Below are 19,940 nucleotides of genomic sequence, written 5' to 3'. Positions count from 1 at the left end.
TTCCTTCCTATGGATTGTTGTGGCCACCTCTTCAGTCCTGGTCTCCTTTGGTGACTCTCCGTCTTTCGACACTGTCTGATTTTGCTTTGTGCAGACTTGGTTCTGAGGATCTAACGGGCTGTTTTCTCTCTGGCAGGCTACATGAGCGTTCCTTCTGCCCTCAGCTCCCAGTCCTCTGTGGACAGTGAATTAAGCACCTCTGACGACTCCATATCTATGGGATACAAGCTCCAGGATCTGACCGATGTTCAGGTCATGGCCAGACTTCAGGAGGAAAGTAAGACCTGTAGTAGTTGTATTACAGTGTGAGACTTTCAGCTTTGTGTTATCAGCCTATGGATTATATACCATTGGATACCCAGCGCTCATCCTGGTGCTGGGGTGGGTCACACAGTATCCCACTCTATTCTCTAATCTGTATGACATAAGTACTCCGATCACTAATCTTTCTTGTCTTGCAGAAGTTAATCCCAAATATTAGGGCTCATTGCGGTAGTGGGACCTATAAGATGTTTTACTTTTTTTTGCTGTACTTTGGGAGTCCCTTCCCGTGTATGCTTCTAGCATTTTGGGATATTTTTTTGACCATCAGCTAGCTCCCTGTAGTACTTTTTTTTTGTTGTTTTTTTTTCTCTTATATTTTGCTCCATTTTACATGTAGCTACTCGTGTGCATTCACACTGCGTTATTGCAGGTACATATCTGGAGTGAGCCCACAAGGACCCTCATGGCCTCTGTCAGGTGGGAGTTAAATGCGGGCTTACGGGTATATTTGATGTATGCTGCTGGAGCCTTCCTGGTGTATTCTGCAAACAGACGCTACAGACAATGTGATTTCACACTATGGGCCACACTTATTTGAATACGGCGCTACTGTGGCCTGAAAGTCGCAAACTGCGTAAAAGATTTTTTTGTGTGTTGTAAGTGCCGTTTTTCCACCGTCCTCGCCACTTTCCTGAAAAGGGATTTTGAGGTGTGTGGCCATGCTACTACATATATCATCTACGCCAGAAGAACAACACTGAAATCTACACCAGTCAGGGCCTGGTGTAGATTCCAGTTTGGGTGCATGGACTGGCGAATGCTGCACCTAAATGACACGTAATAAATCTCCCCCTTAGTCTTATTTTTGTTTGTTTTTGTTTTCTGGTGTTTTTAAAATGTAAATGCTAGTAAAATGAGTGACTGAAAATGGCCCAAAAACACTTGTAAGAACACATGGCAATTTTTATTTTTTAAAATTTTTATTTTGTTCAAGACGACAAAAAAAGCACCCCCAAAAGTGTGGAAGCACGCTTAAAGGATTGTGCCATCAGGACACCCCTCAATTAACCAGAATGGAGAGAGTTGCTCTGCAATACCATGTAATACATCCAGTAGTTGCCCCTTCATTGGAATAAACCGTTGTCTACGTCTTCCCTGCAGTTTCCCTTATTGATGAAGGTTTCAGCTGCTGAACATGCGACAGTCGAACTGGGCATCAGCAGGACTGCACCAGCAAAGGGTTAAAGGGGGTTGTCCGGGTTCAAAGCTGAACCATGAATAGTGGAGCATCAGAACTTTTTACGCTCCGATGCTCCCCATTGCCCTCCGCTGAATAGCGCAGGGCAAGGGAATTTTATTGAGATCCGGTGATGTACCAGGCTCTCCACAGATAAGCTAGGCGGAGGCTTCTGCCTGGCAGTGAGCCTGGTGATGTCACCGGCACTAATGGGTGGGCTTAAGCACAGGCCAAGGGGCAGCGTAAAAAGCTTCTATGCTCCACTCATTCATGGTGAATGAGTGCAGGTTCAGCTCTGAACCCGGACAGCCCCTTTTAATACTGGTGAGATGACCAACTATTTAAATTTTTGATTTAATTTTTTATTTTTTACAGTGTTTACAGAAAAAATAAATATGGGTCTCATTGTATATCTGGTCGAGCGAAGTAATGAATATATCTACATTAACCATACAAAGGTTCCTATAAGAAAACCCGATGGGGATAAAATGATAAACAGAATAACATAAGAAATAAGCGGTGACAAGACATGGCTGCACAACATTTCACATGCAAACAATAGAATTGAGAAATGGGGATCATTCTATATTAAAGTGGTACAAAACCTACTATAAATGGAAGCTCTTTGCGCACATTTTTGTTCAAACGTGTGTCGGGCCCATCTACCAGGCGTCAAGGTGGCTTCCGCAGACGGGTCCCTAGCACGAATATACCGCCTCTCTTGGACTTGCCTAAGCCTACATTTTCAGGGCAGTGTAGGAACCAGCTACATTTGTACTCTGGTCAGAAGCCCCAGGCAGATGGGTGTTGCTCAGCGTAAAAGAGGCGCTACCCTCAATATATACTACATGAAAATCTAGACTAGCACATTCATATACATAGTCACAGGTGCATATCCATCAAGCAAACATGGTTGATTAAAAAAAATGGCATTTCACATGCAAACAATAGAATTGAGAAATGGGGATCATTCTGGATTAGTTTGCATGTGAAATGTTGTGCAGCCATTATTATTTTTTTAGCAGCCATGTTTGCTTGATATGCACCTATGATTATGAATGTGCTAGTCTAGATTTTCTTGTAAAATAATAAGACGCGTTATCTTCTATCTATAGGGAAAATATAGTGGCTTTTCTGCTAATGTTGATGTGCAGATTTCAGCGTCTGAACTTGGCTCCTTTGCAGGTCTCCGGCAGGACTATGCTTCCAGCTCTGCCTCGGTTTCCCGACGCAGTTCTAGTGCCTCCCTCAACTCTTTCAGAAGAGGGACCTTCAGCGACCAGGAGTTTGACACATACAGCCTGGAGGACGACGAGGACTGTGACTGTTCTGTGTCCTATCGAAGTGCTAACCGCTATTCACCGTCCCCTCTCAGTTCTCCCCGGTGCCAGTCACCTTCCGCCACAGGGGAAAGCAGCAAATCATCCATTTCCCGCCTTCGCCCACCCCGCAGATCTATGCAGAATCAAGCGCAAGACCGGATGAAATACCCAGGTTTTGAAGGTAGGTCGTGCCAGTTGGGCTACGTCTTCTTTCTTAAGATGTACATGTGGGCTGCCGCTGACCTTGTTAGGGGCAGTCGGGTATTCCTTAAAGGGGTCGTCTCATTTAAATGGCCTTTATCATGTGGAGAAAGTGAATACAAGGCACTTACAAATGTGTTGTGATTGTCCATATTGCCTCCTTTGCTGGCTGGATTAATTTTTCCATCACATTATACACTGCTCGTGTCCATGGTTATGACCACCATGTAATCCAGAAGCGGTGGTCGTGTTTGCACACTATAGGAAAAAGTGCTGACCCCTCTGGTGGCCGGGAGCACGCATGCGCAACAGCTATCCCCCCGCTGCGCTGCAATGATGGCTGAAACTCCTGGATAAGAGAAGTGTATAATGTGATGGAAAAATGAATCCAGCCAGCAAAGGAGGCAATATGGACAATTACAATACATTAGAAAGTGCCTTGTATTAACTTTTTCTACATAATTTAATGTCATTTTCAGGAGTGAGACAACCCAATTTTAAAGGGGACTTGTAACTTCTCCTGCATGTCTGTGTTTAGCAACTACTTGTGTTCCTCATGTAATGCCAATTCTGAAGCATCTTTTCTATTGATTCTGCTGTGCTATTCCTCTATTATTCCTTCTACAAGTTTATGGATGAATTACCAGCAGTCTGCAATAAAGTTCCATCTAGCTGTTACTAGTGGGGGATATTCCTTACACTACTAATTGGGATAGTGGCAGACTTTGTAAGGACACATCCCCTTTATTGCAGACTGCTGGTAATTCGTTCTGAAGCTTATAGAAGGAATAATAGAGGAATTGCACAGCATGGGGTCAGAACAATAGATGTTCCAGATTTGTTGTTGCATGGGGAATACAAGTAGTTACTAAAACGGACATGTCAGGAGAGGGGGCAGCTCCTCTTTAAGATTTTATTGAGATTAAATATGAGGACTTGTAGCCTCTCCTGACATGTCTGTTATAGTAAATACTTTTATTCCCCACAAAATAGCAATTCATAATTTCTTATAACTCCGCATTGTGCTGTTCTTCTATTACTCGTACTAGAAATGAGAAAATTATAAGTAAATTGATATGTGGGTGTCCAGTCAGTGCCAGACTGTGTAGGGACACACCACTGTAACAAGGGGACGTTAACAACCAAGTTCTCAGTTTATACACCTACTGTATATTTAGGAGGAATAACAGAGGAACCGCAAACTGCAGCGTTATGAGAAAAGCTGCTCCAGAACGGTTTTGTGGGGAATGCGAGTGTTTCATGAAACAGACATGCTTTGTTCCACAGAAGGAATCGTCGCCCATCAGATCGTTCATGAGGGAAGTCTGAGCGGCTTGTCTCATTTATCTTGGCCACATTATTATTTATAGTGGGATTATTCTGTGTGGTTTTAAACAAAGACGACTGGTTTCTTTCCTCTTTGATCCTTTCTGATGTGATCACACCCCCCAGCCAGACCAATGCTCACGATTATGATCCTGCACCCTATTGTTGAGAAAGTGTACTCGACTAGAGGCAGAAGGATGTTCTGATCCAGGCATGCTCGACCTGCGGCCGTCCAGCTGTTGCAAAACTACAACTCCCATCATTCCCGGACAGCCTACAGCGATCAGCCTACAGAAGGGCATGGGGGGAATTGTAGTTTTACAACAGCTGGGAGGCCGCAGGTTGAGCATCCCTATTCTGATCTAACAGCAGATATTTCCTTTGGCTTGAAAAGGCTCTGCATACCTGGATCCCATATTATCTATCCACCGTATCTTTTATTCTAGATGACCTGAGACACAGCATGCCCAACCTTGCAAAAACGAGTCTACGCTCCTTGGAAGCTGTGAGAAGCAGCCGCAGTTTGGAGTCTGATCTCCAGGGGCCAAGTGGCCGGTTAACCAGGATTCAGCCGCCCGCAGGCAGTATGTACTGTGAAAATAATAATCGTTCTTTTAAATCGCTGAAAGCATTGAGCTGAGCATTTGGGGCCTATTGCACCGCAGACAGGAAAGCGTTCCCTCCCGTCAATCACCTGCTCACTGGAGGAGGAGACGGGAGACTGCCGCTATTACATGCAGCGATCTCCTCAATATAGGGATGAGCGATTGCTAATACCATTGCTCGTTCCTATACGTATCATTGTTTGCCGGCAGCAGAGCGCCTATTACATGGCTCGATCTACCGCCAGCCAACCAGGATCTTTAACATGTTCAGCAGCAGTATTACTCTGCCAGATGATCGCTAACGAGTGTTCACATGCACACTCGTTAGCGATCATTTTAACAATAATTTCCCCGTGTAGTAGGGCCTTTACGCTGAATACTCCGCAGTGCTGACAATGAATGAAATCTTACAGCGGCCTTTTAACCCTTTCCCTGTCAGGACAATGCACTTTTGACTTACACACAAGCTAGAATTTTGAAGTTAAAAAAAGCTAAGCCCATGCACCCAGCACTTTACATTCATTGACTACTTTGTCCAGTTGTGTTTTTGAAAAATAAAATAAAATTCATAAATAAAAAAAATAACCTGCCTGTTTTCAGAATTCTTTCTATTACCCAGAAACATAAGGTATCGCTAAATGTGACAGCTGAAGAGCACATATGATTAATAAGAGGTGGTGTAAAGCCTACTGCAGATCCCACCTGTGGTCGCTGGAGGCTGTCCATGGGGAGAGCTTTCTCCCTGATGTCACTTGCAGCTTCTGACCTTTAGGGTCCATTTACACTTCCGTAGTGTATTGCGGATCCGCTATACACCCGGCAGGCACCCCCGTAGAACTGCCTATTGTCTGCTATTGCGGTCAAGAATAGGACATGTTCTGTTTTTATTCCGGAGCCGCGGACCGTCAGTTCAGGGCCACGCTCCGGAAATACGGATGCAGACAGCACACTGTGTGCTGGCCATAGAGAATGAATGGGTCCGCACCCGTTCCGGATAATTGTGGACCGGGTGAGGACACATTCTACGGACGTCTGAATAGAGCCTTAATATGATCTAAGGTCCAGCTCCAGTATTCTAGCTGCAGTAGGTGTATTACATCTGTATTTGGCAGTGACATGGGTGAGTGAGTAGCTTTTCCGTGACTTTGAATCTATCACTTAGTACTGCATTGCCAAGTGAAAAGTGAAAGTTGGAATCTAGTTAAGGGGAAAAGCTACTATGAAAAAAATTATGCAAATGAGCCTCTAGGAGCAATGGGGGCGTTGCCATTACACCTGGAGGCTCTGCTCTGTCCAACTGCAGCACCCACTGCTCTTTGATTGACAGGACCAGGTGTAATGACGTTTACACTGCCTGACCCTGTGAAAGTACAGAGGGTACAGCAGTTGCATAGAGAGCAGAGCCTCTAGGTGTAATGGCAACGCCCTCATTGCTCCTAGAGGCTCATTTGCATATTTTTTTTTTCAGCAGTGCGGGCACATATGAACAAGATGTCATCAGCTGCCAAATGCACATGTAACAGGTCAGCCAGCGTCATATGTACAAATCTGCTGACAGATGCCCTTTAATACAGTGGGTTACCAAATACAGGAGAGGATAATTGTAGAGGGTAAAGGAAACCTTTGGGAAAGTTTGTCCCCAAACTGCCACCTTTGCCAAAACTTTCTACAGATTTTCTTAGTTGCCCAAAGAGGTGCCTCATTATAAACCAGAACTATACAGCCTGTGCCATGTGCTAATTAACTGTTTAAAGTCAAGGAGGTGGCAATGCTGCCGAGAGAAGTCAGGATGTCCCTGCTGTTATCCCTCCCAGGATGGGGAACGTCCTCACAAGGCCGTCTGAAATCTCTCCCGTGCACCATTCTTGTCTAACTTCGGCACATGCGTAGGCTACTTTCACATCAGCAGGTTTCCTTTCTGGTATTGAGATCCGTCATAGAATCTCAATACCGGAGGAAAATGCTTCAGTTTTCTCCGCATTCATTGTCAATGGGGACGGAACAGAGTGCACCAGAATGTGTTCCGTTTGGTTGCATTCTCATGCCGGTCAGAAGAACGCTGCAAGCGGCGTTTATGAGTGCGTCACGGAATGCGGAGCAGAACTGATCCGGCATGAAACCCAATAAGTCAATGGAGCCGGATCAGTTTTCTCGCCATGGCTATTTTAGAGAGAATTCTACCAGATCCGTTCATGGTGGATGCAGCCTGTTGTATTATCTTAAAGGAAGCGTTTTTGCTGATCCATGATGGATCCAGCAAAATGCAGATATGATAGTAGCCTTGGTGAAGCAGGGTGTACTTATCCTGCCTCTCCCCGAGCCCTGCGGATCTCACTCTTCATATGGCTTTTGTTCTTGCAGATACCCCTCCGAGTAAGCTGCGCTACAGTTCCGGCTCCAGCCATCCAGCAGGTGCCCGCCCGGCCGTCAAAGCAAGTCTAAGCACAAGCTCCCTCATGAACTCCAGGCAGCCAGTAAAATCATCCGGTTACAATGGGTCAGGTGGTGTCCGTAAGATGTCTTCACCTTGTTTAGCTCCAGTGGTTCCTGGGGTTTCAAGAACCAGTAATCTTTCTCCATCTGTGAAACACTCAGGTGTCAAATCTCAGTTGTCTTCAGGAAACTCCACTCCTAAAAGCAAGATGGTGCAGCCTTCCAAGAGGTGAGATTTGTACTGGGTGGCGGGATGTTGGGAATACAGCTTTCTCAGGCCACCGGGCCGCCGCAGACAGACGACACACAAGCAGTTCAGATCTTGGTGTGAGTCTGTATCCAAGTGATCGAACATATTAATAGAGCCATGTATGTGAAGCTTATCCAGGGAGATAGTGGGGGTCCTGGGCTTCATAGCACCACCGTTCATACCTAGTCTATCTTTGCTGGGTCATTAAGCAGTATTGGGCACTGTCCACACCTGCATTCATGGTTTCCATTATGAATGAAAACCACAGAGCAGTCCTGGATGTAGCAGCGATTACTGATCCCATTGACTTTTATATCGGGGTCCCTTGGGCTCTACCTGGTTGTCTTTTTTTTAATAGAAAAATAGCGCTGCATGCAGTAATATTCTTCCTGGAATCTTCATCGCAGAAATTGGCTTAAAGGGAACCTGTCGCCATGAAAATACAATATGATCTGCAGGCGGCATGTCAAAGAGCAGGAGGAGCTGATCAGATTGATATATTGGGGAGAGATAAGGATAGTACTAGTGGCTCACCAACTGTCCAGGTGAACAGGTGCACGCCCCTCAGCACCCCCCGTGCTGTGAGAAAGAGTTAGGATTAATGTATGAATAGGTGGGGGACACTCTATAGCTGGCAACACATGGACACGCCGGGTGGAATGGGTTAAGAATTTTTTCATCGAAGTAAAACTAATATAAACAAGTATGCAAAAGATTAATAAACGCAACGGTTAAAAATGGTGTATAATACAATCACACCCAATATATAAATGGATATGTGGCGTATAGTCTAAATCAGGGATGCTCAACCTGCGGCCGCCCAGCTGTTGTAAAACTACAACTCCCACCATGCCTTGCTGTAGGTTAATAGTTGCAAGCTGTTCAGGCATGCTGGGAGTTGTAGTTTTGTAACAGCTGGAGGGCCGCAGGTTGGGCATGCCTGGTCTAAATGGATTCAGAGTAGTAGGTTCGCATATGAAATGTGGGCGGCGATGCCAACAGACATGTGTGAGACCAAATCAAAGTGTGATCACCGTCCACCTGTTGGAACAGCTCCTCTGCGTCGCGGTAGCCAGTGCTGGTGCAGAGTGTCCCCCACCTATTTAAACCTTCATCACCGATGGATATATTGTTATATGGGAAAAGATTCAGGATAACTTGTAATTTACTCTATTAGGGGTGGGCGGTATAGGCGATATATGCGATATGAATTTGGGCCACGATATGGATTTTCGCCATATCGCCTATATCGCCGGACCGCGATATGATCATTTTCTCCTGAGCCGGCACAGCGGAGGGAGGAGGAGGGAGTCCCTCCCTCCCCACTGTGCGCGGCTGCCGCTGAAAACCAATGAGGACAGAGTAGGAGGAGGAGAAGAGGGACTGTGGCCACTGCGCTACCAATGAATGTGCCGGCCATATCCCACAGGGTCCCCCTCCTCCCCCCCCATCATTGGTGGCAGTTTGCAGTTCCGATCGGAGCCCCAGCAGTGTAATGCTGGGGCTCTGATCGGTTACCATGGCAGCCAGGAGTCACGCTACTGAAGTCCTGGCTGCCATGGTATGTTAGTGAGCAGAGAGCAGCGCATTATACTCACGTGCGCTGTGGCCGCCGGTCGCTGCTTCTTCTGTCTGTGCGGTGGATTGCTAATGCTTACAGCATTAGCAATGCGCCGCACAGACCTATGAGAAGGAGCGACCGGCGGCCACAGCGCACGTGAGTATAATGCGCTGCTCTCTGCTCACTAACATACCATGGCAGCCAGGACTTCAGTAGCGTGACTCCTGGCTCCGATCGGAACGGCAAACTGCCACCAATGATGGGGGGAGGAGGGGGACCCAGTGGCCACTGCCACCAATGATTAATACGTTGCGTTGCGTTACCAGAGGGGACATATCAGAGGCAGGGGGAGAAGATCAGAGGCTGGGGAAGGGGGACAGATCAGAGGCTGGGGAAGGGGGACAGATCAGAGGCTGGGGAAGGGGGACAGATCAGAGGCTGGGGAAGGGGGACAGATCAGAGGCTGGGGAAGGGGGACAGATCAGAGGCTGGGGAAGGGGGACAGATCAGAGGCTGGGGAAGGGGGGCAGATCAGAGGCTGGGGAAGGGGGGCAGATCAGAGGCTGGGGAAGGGGGGCAGATCAGAGGCTGGGGAAGGGGGGCAGATCAGAGGCTGGGGAAGGGGGGCAGATCAGAGGCTGGGGAAGGGGGGCAGATCAGAGGCTGGGGAAGGGGGGCAGATCAGAGGCTGGGGAAGGGGGGCAGATCAGAGGCTGGGGAAGGGGGGCAGATCAGAGGCTGGGGAAGGGGGCAGATCAGAGGCTGGGGAAGGGGGGCAGATCAGAGGCTGGGGAAGGGGGGCAGATCAGAGGCTGGGGAAGGGGGGCAGATCAGAGGCTGGGGAAGGGGGGCAGATCAGAGGCTGGGGAAGGGGGGCAGATCAGAGGCTGGGGAAGGGGGGCAGATCAGAGGCTGGGGAAGGGGGGCAGATCAGAGGCTGGGGAAGGGGGGCAGATCAGAGGCTGGGGAAGGGGGGCAGATCAGAGGCTGGGGAAGGGGGGCAGATCAGAGGCTGGGGAAGGGGGGCAGATCAGAGGCTGGGGAAGGGGGGCAGATCAGAGGCTGGCGCCATGGTCAGCTCCCTGCTGTTGTGTGTACTATGCACAGGGCAGCAGGGAGAGTGTAAAGTCCTATTCACCCTAATAGAGCTCTATTAGGGTGAATATGACAAGGGTTCTAGCCCTTAATGAGGCCAATAGTTAATAAATTAAAAGTTAAAAAAAATATATTTAAACACCCACCCCCCAATATAGAAAACAATATATCGCATATCGCACATGCTTAAAATTATATCGCAATATAGATTTTAGGCCATATCGCCCACCCCTATACTCTATTATATTTCTGCTCATTTTGGGCTCTGAAGTCCAGGAGTGGGTCTCAGTGATTCACAGCTCTCTCTGTATACACAGTCATAGAGGGAAGGCTGTCAATCACTGATGGGACCACCTACTTGAGCCCAGAATGAGCAGGAATATAAATGAGTAAACTACAAGTTATCCTGAATCTTTTCCCATAAAACTATATATCAATCTGCTCCTCCGGCTCTAAACATGCTGCCTGCAGCTCAGACACCATGAGCCATGAGACTGGTTCCCTTTAAGATATTCCCCCCCATTAACCTGTATGTAGTACCAGTGTTCTCCAGTCTTGTGTTCTTCCTTCTGTTGCGAAACTACAACTTCCCAAGCTGCTATGGCATGCTGAGGGTTGTAATTCTCCAACCACTGGAGAGCGAAACACGGGTTTTGGGCATAGACGTTATTGGTCACCCTTTCATGCCCGTCGCGGGTCTTGTGTCTGATATAAAGCAAAATTGACTAACATAAATCATGTCTTCTCTTTTTAATGTAGATCCCTTAATTCCTCAAGGACAAATCCTCCAGACGATGACTCGTGGAAAGAAGGATGCTATTAAATCACCCCAAAGATGAGGCTTTTTTTTTTTTTTTTACTCTCCCCCATTTCCTGTCCTGACAAGTCCAGCGGGCTGGACTTCAATATTTTAGAGGGGGGATAAAAAGGAGACCCTTACCTGTTTGCCGGATATGAAGACCGATTTTTGTCTTCACCGTAGTTTACGTTTTAGGTTTTCAGACTTTGCATAAAAAAGATTGGGCTGTTTCCGTGTTTGTTGCTTGTTGTAGCAGATGAATCCGTTTCACCCTAACACTGAGCCATTGGTTTTGGAAGGACAAAAATAAAAGCGAGACTTGTTGGACATTTTTGCACTATTGCTATTGAGGTTTCACCTATACATGTTGAAGGCAGACATTTTAAAGGGGAAAAACTTTTTGGATTTTGCACCTCCCAACCCTAGAGTTGATCTGTACAGTTGTGATCTATAACCTCTGACTCTCCAGCTATTGTAAAACTATAAATCCCCGCATGCCCTGACAGCCTGTGGTGAGTTGTAGTTTTGCAGCATCTAGAGGACCACAGCTGAGACTACTGCTGCACAGCGCTGCCATCACTATACTCCCCTGCACAGCGCTGCCATCACTATACTCCCCTGCTCTGTGAAGAACAGAATACTCAGTATTGAGATGAACACTATGATAGCGGGGTTAAATATGGCTCCCACCTAAGTCTGGCCATACACATTAGATATCTGTTGCTGACGACTATCTCTCCCGATTCTCCCCTCTGCTCATTCTTGTCTGAGCATGCATATGTATGGGAGGAAGTCTATGCTGGATCTGGCTTGAATCTGACATGCCCGATCTGGCTGATTGTTGGGGGGAGAAATCGGGAGGCCACCATACACATTAGTGTGTTGAAACCATTGTGTTTGATACACAACTAATGTGTATGGCTAGCTTAAAGGGGTTTTCCACCTTTCGGGCTAGGCCCTACCACATTGGCAGACCTGTGGACAGAACCATACCTACCTGCTCCCCACTGCAGGGTTTTGGCATATTCAGTCCCCCTATGCTATGCTGTGGTCCCGCTTGTCAACATCTGGTTTGATGGGGGTCACGTGTGCCACTGCAGTTAATTACTGGCCACGGCACTGATGCGTCACGTGACCTATTCATTTTAAGCATGGGGGACACATAATCATCACTGCGGCCAGTAATTGGCTGCAGTAGGACACGTGACCTCTGTCACCCCAGGTATTTACAAGTTAGACCAGAATGTGGCAGTGGGAGACCAAAGGAGCAGGAAGCAGGTAAGTGCTTTCCTCCACAGGTCTGGCTGAAAGGCCTCCGAAGGTGGACAACCCTGTGCTAATTGCATATCTGGACCAATATACAGCACCAATATCACTTGTGGGGGGAGTGTAGGTCCCATATTGAGCTTTTGGCCCGCGACTGACTTTGGTAGACAATATGGGTTTGGGTCCTTGAAGGATGAGGCTGATAAATTTCCTGGGAATCTGTAATTTCCACTATTTTCATGCTCATTACTGGATTCAGTTTCCACCTTATTGAAGGAGTTGTGCCAGGTTTAAAGATTATCCCCTACCCGCAGGAAAGGAGGTAACTGATCATTGGGCCCCCCACCGATGGTGAGAATAGAGGTCTTGTTCCATGGTTAAGCATGCGCCCTGCTGCTCCATTCATTCTCTGTGGGACCACTGGAAATAGCTGAGCGCTGTACTCGGCTATTTCCAGCAGGCCCATGCCTGAGCTGCAGCTCCATCATATCGGGGGAACAGGATTCCCATTCTCGGGATCAGTGAGGTCCCAGCAGTTGGATGCCAAGTGATCAGTTATCCCCTCTTCCTATGGATAAAGGATAACTTCTAAACTTTGCAAAAGCCATTCTAAGCAGTTGTCCAGCCCCTCATCTGCAAGCCTCAACATTAATTAGAATACGCTTGATGCCTCCTGGGCATCAGACCTTGAATTCCGGCCTCGGCCACAATGTCAGCCTTCAACGTGTGAAGACATGGAGCACACTGTCAGTTTCTGAAGATCATGTTGGGAACAAATGTAACGTAGATGGTCTTAACATTTTATAGTTTTCTGTTATTTGCCATTCACAGAACATTTTGTATTTTTTTTTTTTTCTACTTAAAGCAGAGACTGTTTTTCATCTGCAAGTTTTTAAAGTCGTTGCAGTTTGTGTGAATATATGTATATACATAGGTCTATTCCCATATGAAGAAGTCACAGGAGCAGCAGTCCCTCGCCACAAGGACTGCAGCACTCAAAAATGACTGTGCACAATATTTGTGTGGTTCTATAAAGTGGATTTAGTTGCGTTGTGTAGAAGAGAATATGTTTTGTGGAACGTCACCTTTCGATTTCCTGCTTGACAACCTCTAAGTAAATGGAGAAATGTACATTGCGTTGTGTTCTTATTCTTGCCTGGCTGGTTACTGTGATACTATGTCCTCAAAGAAACGCTCCATCTACGGATGAAGCAGAGCTGAAATGGTCATGGAACAGTCCTGAAAATGCTTGTGATTATTTGGAGTAAAGACTGCAGGGGAAACCTACTGGCATTAGCTTATGGAAGGCTACTGATTTATCACAGAATTCAGAAAGTTAGCTTAGGAAAAGAGGAGAGCTGATAACTGGAGAACAAGGCAATTTTTATTTTTATTTGCTTGCACTATTGATTTTTATGTAAACTCCTTTTCTTTGATCCTATTAACTATAGATCATAGTAACACAGGTCAAACGCCCGTTCTCATGAATGTCTTCATGTAGAGTAGCTCAGTTTTTCTAATACAACAAGGAGCAAAAATGTCAAGGAAGTGAGACAAGAGGCTTTAAAAAGTTGCATAAACTACACTACTCATAACAAGTTGGGGATATTTGGCTTGTGGGTTAAATTTTAGGTTGAACCTAAAATGCACTCAAACCTTTACAGATGAACTTAATGTGACCTCTAAGTATTTGAATGCACATGTCCAACTCTTCAGTGTTTCCTTTCTTGTAGGATGCATTGGACACAGCACCATGGGTATATGCCCAGCTGCCACTAGAAGGAAAAAGTGTTGGCTCCTCCTATCTGGGCTATACCCTCTGCACATGCAGAAGCAAACCATTTTTTTTCTAGTGTCCATAGGAGGCAGACATGACCTGCTTTTTTTCTGAAGGTCTTGCTATTTTGTTTTATTTTCCATATTGATGTTTTTCTTCTTTCTGCAGGTTTTTTCACCTGCTGCAGGTGGGTGCTCCATCATGGGCTGCCACTTTAGTTGCACCCCCTGCAGGTGAGCCACTTCGGTACCTCGCCGGTCACCCAGTCCCCATTACTGCCTCTGCAGTAGATTGCCAGCATTCCCATGGGTCCTGTGTTGTCTGCTGATGGGGTGACCCTGTGGTGCCTGAAGACGACAGAGGGCAAGTACTGTAACCCCCTCCCTCTCAGCTGGATCCCTTCCCACCTCCTGGCCAGGGCGTCTATTTTGTCCCTGGAGGACAATCAGCGGGGGCACTTTAAGGGACTGTTTATGCGGCAGTATGGGTGGCCACAAAAACCTTAGTCCCCAGTTTATGCCGGTAATAGGCCTCATTTTTCTTGAGCCTGCCGGTCGGACCCATGACTTTTCAGGGGCCTGGTTCTGTTCCCTTGGGGTGTTCTCCCCTGCTGGGGTCTGCAACCTTTTCCCCGTTTGGGGGTGCAGGCGCTCCCTTCCGTTCTCCTGCAACGTCTGAAGCTGAGGCCCAGCCTTTTCACTCTAATTTAGTCCCCGGCTTTTTGGCCTGCTAGGCCGCGCCCTTGTCCCGTCCCTCTTCCTTCTCTGGCTTTGGCCAGACTTCTGCTCACATCAGGAGGGGCCTTCTGAGGCAGGCGAAGCTCCTATCCCAGCTAAGCGCTGGCTTTTCTGAAGGGCAGTATCTTCTGCTTCTGAAGAGGAAGACACTCCATCTTGCTCCAAACGGTGACCTTGCTTAGCTGCTGCAGTGCATCTTGGGACACAGCACCTGGGGCCTGGTAGGATAGCCTCTCCTGGCTAACCCTTTTTTCTCCTCAAAGTTTTTCTTCTGCTGCCAGCATGTCCTCGGCCAGAGAAGACCCCCAAACCCGTGTGCCTATTGGGGTAGCTGCCGATGCAATAAGGCCTTGCCTTCCCCGCAATCTAACTTGCTCTGTGCGCAGTGCCTTGACCCAATGCACCCTCTGGACGCCCTGGCCCCCTTTTGTGGTGCCGGTCTCTCCTGATTGGGCTGCCTCACTGTCCCACGCCATTGGGAATTTTGCCAGCCTCTTCTGGTCCATGGTGCAGTCGCTTGAACTCTTGCCTGCTCAAATTGCGGCAGTTTCATCCCCACGCAGGGACCATGTTGCTGAAGGGGCACGCCCCCGCTCTGACACCAGGTCCCGTATAAGACCTCGAGTAGTCTTAGCTGTGTCCCACGCATCCTCTGGTCACTCCCCGGACAAGTCTGAGGCAGGCGAAGTCTTGTCTTTTGCTACTACTGGGCACACCCGTGACTCCGATTCAGCATCAGAGCAGAGTTCAACATTGTCTGTGGCCATGCAGGACCTCGTTAAGGCAGTTAGAGATGCTCTCCAAGTGCAGGATGGTCCCCCCCCCCCCCCCCTCCTCTACTCGGGAATCTGTGTCCTTCCGCCATGCCAAACGCTTTGTGTTGGTTTCTCCTAACCATCCGGAGGTGCCTGCAGACCTCTAAGGGTTCAGACACGCTTTTTTCCTTTCAGTGAGGAGTCTGTTAACCTCTGGTCAGTCCCACCCCAGGTAGACCCTCAGGTGGCCCTCTTGGCCAAAGCCACCACCCTTTTTTTTGGCTGACCCAGCTTCCTTGTCGGATCCCACTGATGAGCGTATTGATTCTTTGGCAAAGTCGGTTTTCGTGTTTTTGCCTCCTCCTGGGTCGCTAAAGCCTGTGTGGTCTGGGCCAAGCAGCTCATATGGTCCTTGCCGGATTCTGCTCAAGGGGAGGTTTCCGTTCTTGCCGCTCAGCTTCTCCAGACATCCTGGTACCTTTGTGATTCCTCCCTGGAATCTGCTCGCTGATCTAGGAAGGCGGCTGTGTACATGAGTGGCAGATACGGCATCCAAGAAGGCGCTCATCTCTCTCCCAAAAAATGTTTCGCCCTGAAAATGGAAACTCTTGGGGGAATTTATTTCTGAAGCCATGGGAGGATAAAGCTCCCTCCTCCCCCAAAGCTGCCCTCGCCTTCCCTTGGCGGCTTTGCTGTCCAAAAATGTTCATTCCTTTCGGGACTCTTCCTCCCGCTTGGACAAAAAGTCGGCGGGGCTTCCTTCAAAGCCAGGCCCACCTGGCATTCTCGCCCCAAGCCTCCCAAACCCCAGTCTGCAAAAACCTCATCTGCATGACTGCGCTTTGCCGCGGGTGGGTAGGTGCTTGTTAGCCTTTTGCGGGATTTGGCGCGCAAGTGTGGACGACGCATAGGTTATGGAGGTAGTTTCCTCCGGCTACAAGATAGTTTTCCACCCTTCCATCGGGGTGGTTTTCATGTAGTCTCCTGCAAAGGCAGCAGATTTTTTATTTATTTTTTCCAGGCCCTTCAGTCCCTCGGGGTAATTGCTCCAGTCCCTGTTTCGGAACGCTTCCAGGGATTTTACTCAAATCTCTTCACGGTTCCCAAGAAGGACGGATCCCTCCGCCCTATCCTGGATCTGATGGCTCTCAACCGCCTTGTCCGGACCTGACACTTCCGCATGGATTCGCTCAGATCAGTGATTGCCTCCCTGGAGGAGGGCGAGTTTGTTGTCCCATTGACATACAGGAAGCATACCTTCACGTCCCCATAGCCTTGGCCCATTAGCGGTTCCATCACTTCGCGGTAGGTTCTCTGCATTTCCAGTTCGTGGCTCTTCCCTTTGGTTTAGCATCTGCCCCGAGGACCTTAACGAATATCCTGGCTCACCTTATCGCTCTCCTCCGTACCCGGTGAGTGGTGGTGATACCCTACCTGGACGACCTGCTGGTCAAGGCTCTGTCCCTGGAGGACAACCTGGCTAGCCTCCATATCGCCCTGTCTGTCCTGTCCCAGTTTGGGTGGTTGGTAAACTATACCAAGTCCTCTCTGGTTCCCTGCCAGAGAATGGATTTCCTGGGCATGGTCTTTGACACTTGCCTTGGTCGAGTGTTCCGTCCCTAGGACAAGGTGATGTTTCTCCGTGCTGGAGTGGCTCGCCTTTGCAAGCCGTCCCCCTGCCTCTCCGGACGTGTATGCAGGTTTTGGGCCAGATGGTTGCCTCTTGAGGCGATCCCCTTTGCGCAATTTCAATCCCGGCCTCTTCAGCTTGCGATCCTGTCCAGCTGGGACAAGTCTCAGTTGGGCCTAGACCGCCTGGTTTGACTTTCCCCTCTTGGCTGCAGGGAGTTGAGCTGGTGGCTGCTACCTCGCATGCGCTCTCTGCAAGTCCTTTCTTCCCCCACATTGGCAGGTCATTTCCACAGATGCCAGCCTGGTGGGTTAGGTAGCTGTCTTTGAGTTCTCACTGCCCAGGACCTGTGGTCAGCGGTGGAATCATCCCTGCACATCAACATTGGTGGCTTACCTGAACCACTAGGGGGCCACCAGAAGCGTGAGGGTCATGGAAGAGGCCTCGCGCATACTACGGTGGGCGGAGAACTTTGTTCCAGTCCTCTCTGCAGTTCACATCCCCGGGATCGACAATTGGGCAGCAGACTCCCTCAGTCGCCAACATCCTGACCCGGAACGAGTGGTCCCTTCACCCAGAGGTGTTCCTACAACTCTGTCAGCGTTGGGGCTCTCTGGACGTGGACCTATTTGTTTCCCGTCTAAACCACAAGCTTCCGTGATACTTTGGAAGGTCCCGGGACCCTCAGGAGCTGGCCTCAGATGCTCTTTCCTACCATCCCACTCCTTACCAGGGTCCTCAAACGCCTGAAGGCAGCTCCGGTCACGGCGATTCTGGTGGCCCTGGACTGGCCTGGCAGAGCATGGTAAGCAGATCTTCTGTTTCTGCTTGCCGATGCTCCGTGGCGGCTTCCTTTATGTCCCGACTTCCTTTCCCAAGGTCCGCTACTCCACCTGAGTTTACCTCTGCTGCGTTTAACGGTGTGGCTGTTGAAGCCGCAGTCTCTCTGAGTCTGGTGCTTGCGTGCGTAGTCTGGATAACAATCATCCAAAATTTATCACCGTACCTGGAGGGCTTATTTTTCCTGGTGTGAAGCTGGTCAATTTCACCCTCTTTCCAGAATCTTGTCTTTCTTCCAGGCTGGTTTTGACAAGGGTCTTCGGCTGGCCTCTCAAGGGTCAGATTTTGGCCCTGGCTTCTTGCCGCCAAGTGAGAACCTTTCTCCAGGGGGTTGCTCACCATGTTCCGCCTTTTCGTTCTCCTGTGGAACTTGAACTTTGTCCTTGATGCTCTTCAGGCCTCTCCTTTTTTGAGCCCTAAGGATATCTCTTTTCTTTAACGGTCGCCTTTCTTGTGGCGATTACCTCCATCTGCAGAGTCTCTGAACTGGCTGCACTCTTGCAGGTCACCTTTCCTGGTGTTCAAACAGGACAAGGTGGTTCTGCGTCCGGTCCCTTCCTTTCTCCCTACGGTGGTGTCCTCATTCCACATTAATGAGATTGTAATTCCATCCTTCTGCCCTAACCCCTCTCATCCTAGCGAGGCGTTCTCTCCTCCGTTTCGACATTGTTAGGGCGCTTTGCCTCTACCTTCAGTTGACTGAGTCCTTCCGCTGGTCGGACTCCCTCTTTGTAGGCATAAGGGCCTGCAAGCTTCCAAGGCCACCATATCCTGTTGGATTTGGTCAGCTGTCAAGGAGGCCTATGTGGAAAAGGGTAGTGTTCCTCCCTTTCGGTTGACCGCTCACTCCACTAGGGTGGTTGGGGCTTCTTGGGTGGTTTGACATCAGGCCTTGGCGTCCCAGGTCTGCAAGGCTGCCACCTGGGCCTCTGGCCATACATTTTTGAAGTCTTACCACAGCCACGCCACGGCTTCTGCTGATGCCAGTCTGGGTTGCAGGGTTTTGCAAGCAGCTGTGAGTTAGATGCTTCACATGGCTTTCTGCCCTCCTTTGTGGACTACTTTAGAACATCCCATGGTGCTGTGTCCCCAATAACATTCACGAGAACTGGATTTTTGCGGATCTGGATGTGTGAATGGAGCCTTAGTGTCAGCAGCAGGTTGCAACAGAGAGATTGGAAGAGGCATAGAAGTGGATGTACTTTGGCCACATCCCCCACCGATGACTGTCATTGTGAACAATGCCCTGTAGAACTGGATAATGAATGCCACACAACTCCAGGCACATTTAAGGGAGGTGAGAGGCACCCAAGTGTCACATCAGGCCAATCGAAACTGTTTACATCAGTGTGGTCTGCATGCTAGATGAACTGCAAGGGTACCTGTCAACGCCACAGGTGTCATTGACTTGCATGGGCCAGGGAGCATCTATGCAGGATGAGGGGGCCAGTGGGCCTCAGTGCTGTTCACTGATGAAAGTCAATTCACGCTGAGCAGTAATGGCTGCCTACTATGGTGGAGACGTCAAGGAGAGCACTATGCATCAGCCACTGTTTTCACCAGATGAGCCTTTGGTGGTTGGGGTGTTAGTGTGTCTAGTCAATACAGAACTGCCCTACACTTTGTGAATGGTACAGTGACAAGCTCATACTACTTGACTAACTTCATTAATCCAGTCATTATGCCTCTGCATGAACAACACAGGCCTAATTTCATCTTCATGGAAGACAATGTGCCAGCTCACTGAGGTTGCATCATTAGGGAATGGCTGCTGGAGACTGGGGGGGACCTCAAATGGAGTGGCCTGTCCTTTCGCCAGACCTGAATCCCATTGAAAACCTA

At 48.7% G+C, this 19,940-nt stretch overlaps 1 protein-coding gene across 4 annotated transcripts in view; it reads left to right on the top strand.

Moving 5' to 3' along the window:
• The window catches only part of LOC122946312 (SLAIN motif-containing protein-like), a 31,033-nt gene extending 17,556 nt beyond the window's left edge, over positions 1-13,477 (top strand). For all 4 annotated transcript variants that reach the window (XM_044305846.1, XM_044305843.1, XM_044305845.1 and 1 more), the window contains 5 exons: positions 137-277; positions 2,687-3,004; positions 4,797-4,934; positions 7,317-7,617; positions 11,054-13,477. In XM_044305846.1, coding sequence (XP_044161781.1) covers positions 137-277; positions 2,687-3,004; positions 4,797-4,934; positions 7,317-7,617; positions 11,054-11,117 — 962 coding nt within the window. In that variant the 3' untranslated portion in view covers positions 11,118-13,477. The remainder of the gene's footprint in view (positions 1-136; positions 278-2,686; positions 3,005-4,796; positions 4,935-7,316; positions 7,618-11,053) is intronic.
• Positions 13,478-19,940: the final 6,463 nt, after the last annotated feature.

This window comes from Bufo gargarizans, chromosome 9 (assembly GCF_014858855.1).
Source record: "Bufo gargarizans isolate SCDJY-AF-19 chromosome 9, ASM1485885v1, whole genome shotgun sequence".
NCBI classification, from domain to species: domain Eukaryota; kingdom Metazoa; phylum Chordata; class Amphibia; order Anura; family Bufonidae; genus Bufo; species Bufo gargarizans.
This window is presented reverse-complemented; position numbering and strand designations above follow the sequence as displayed.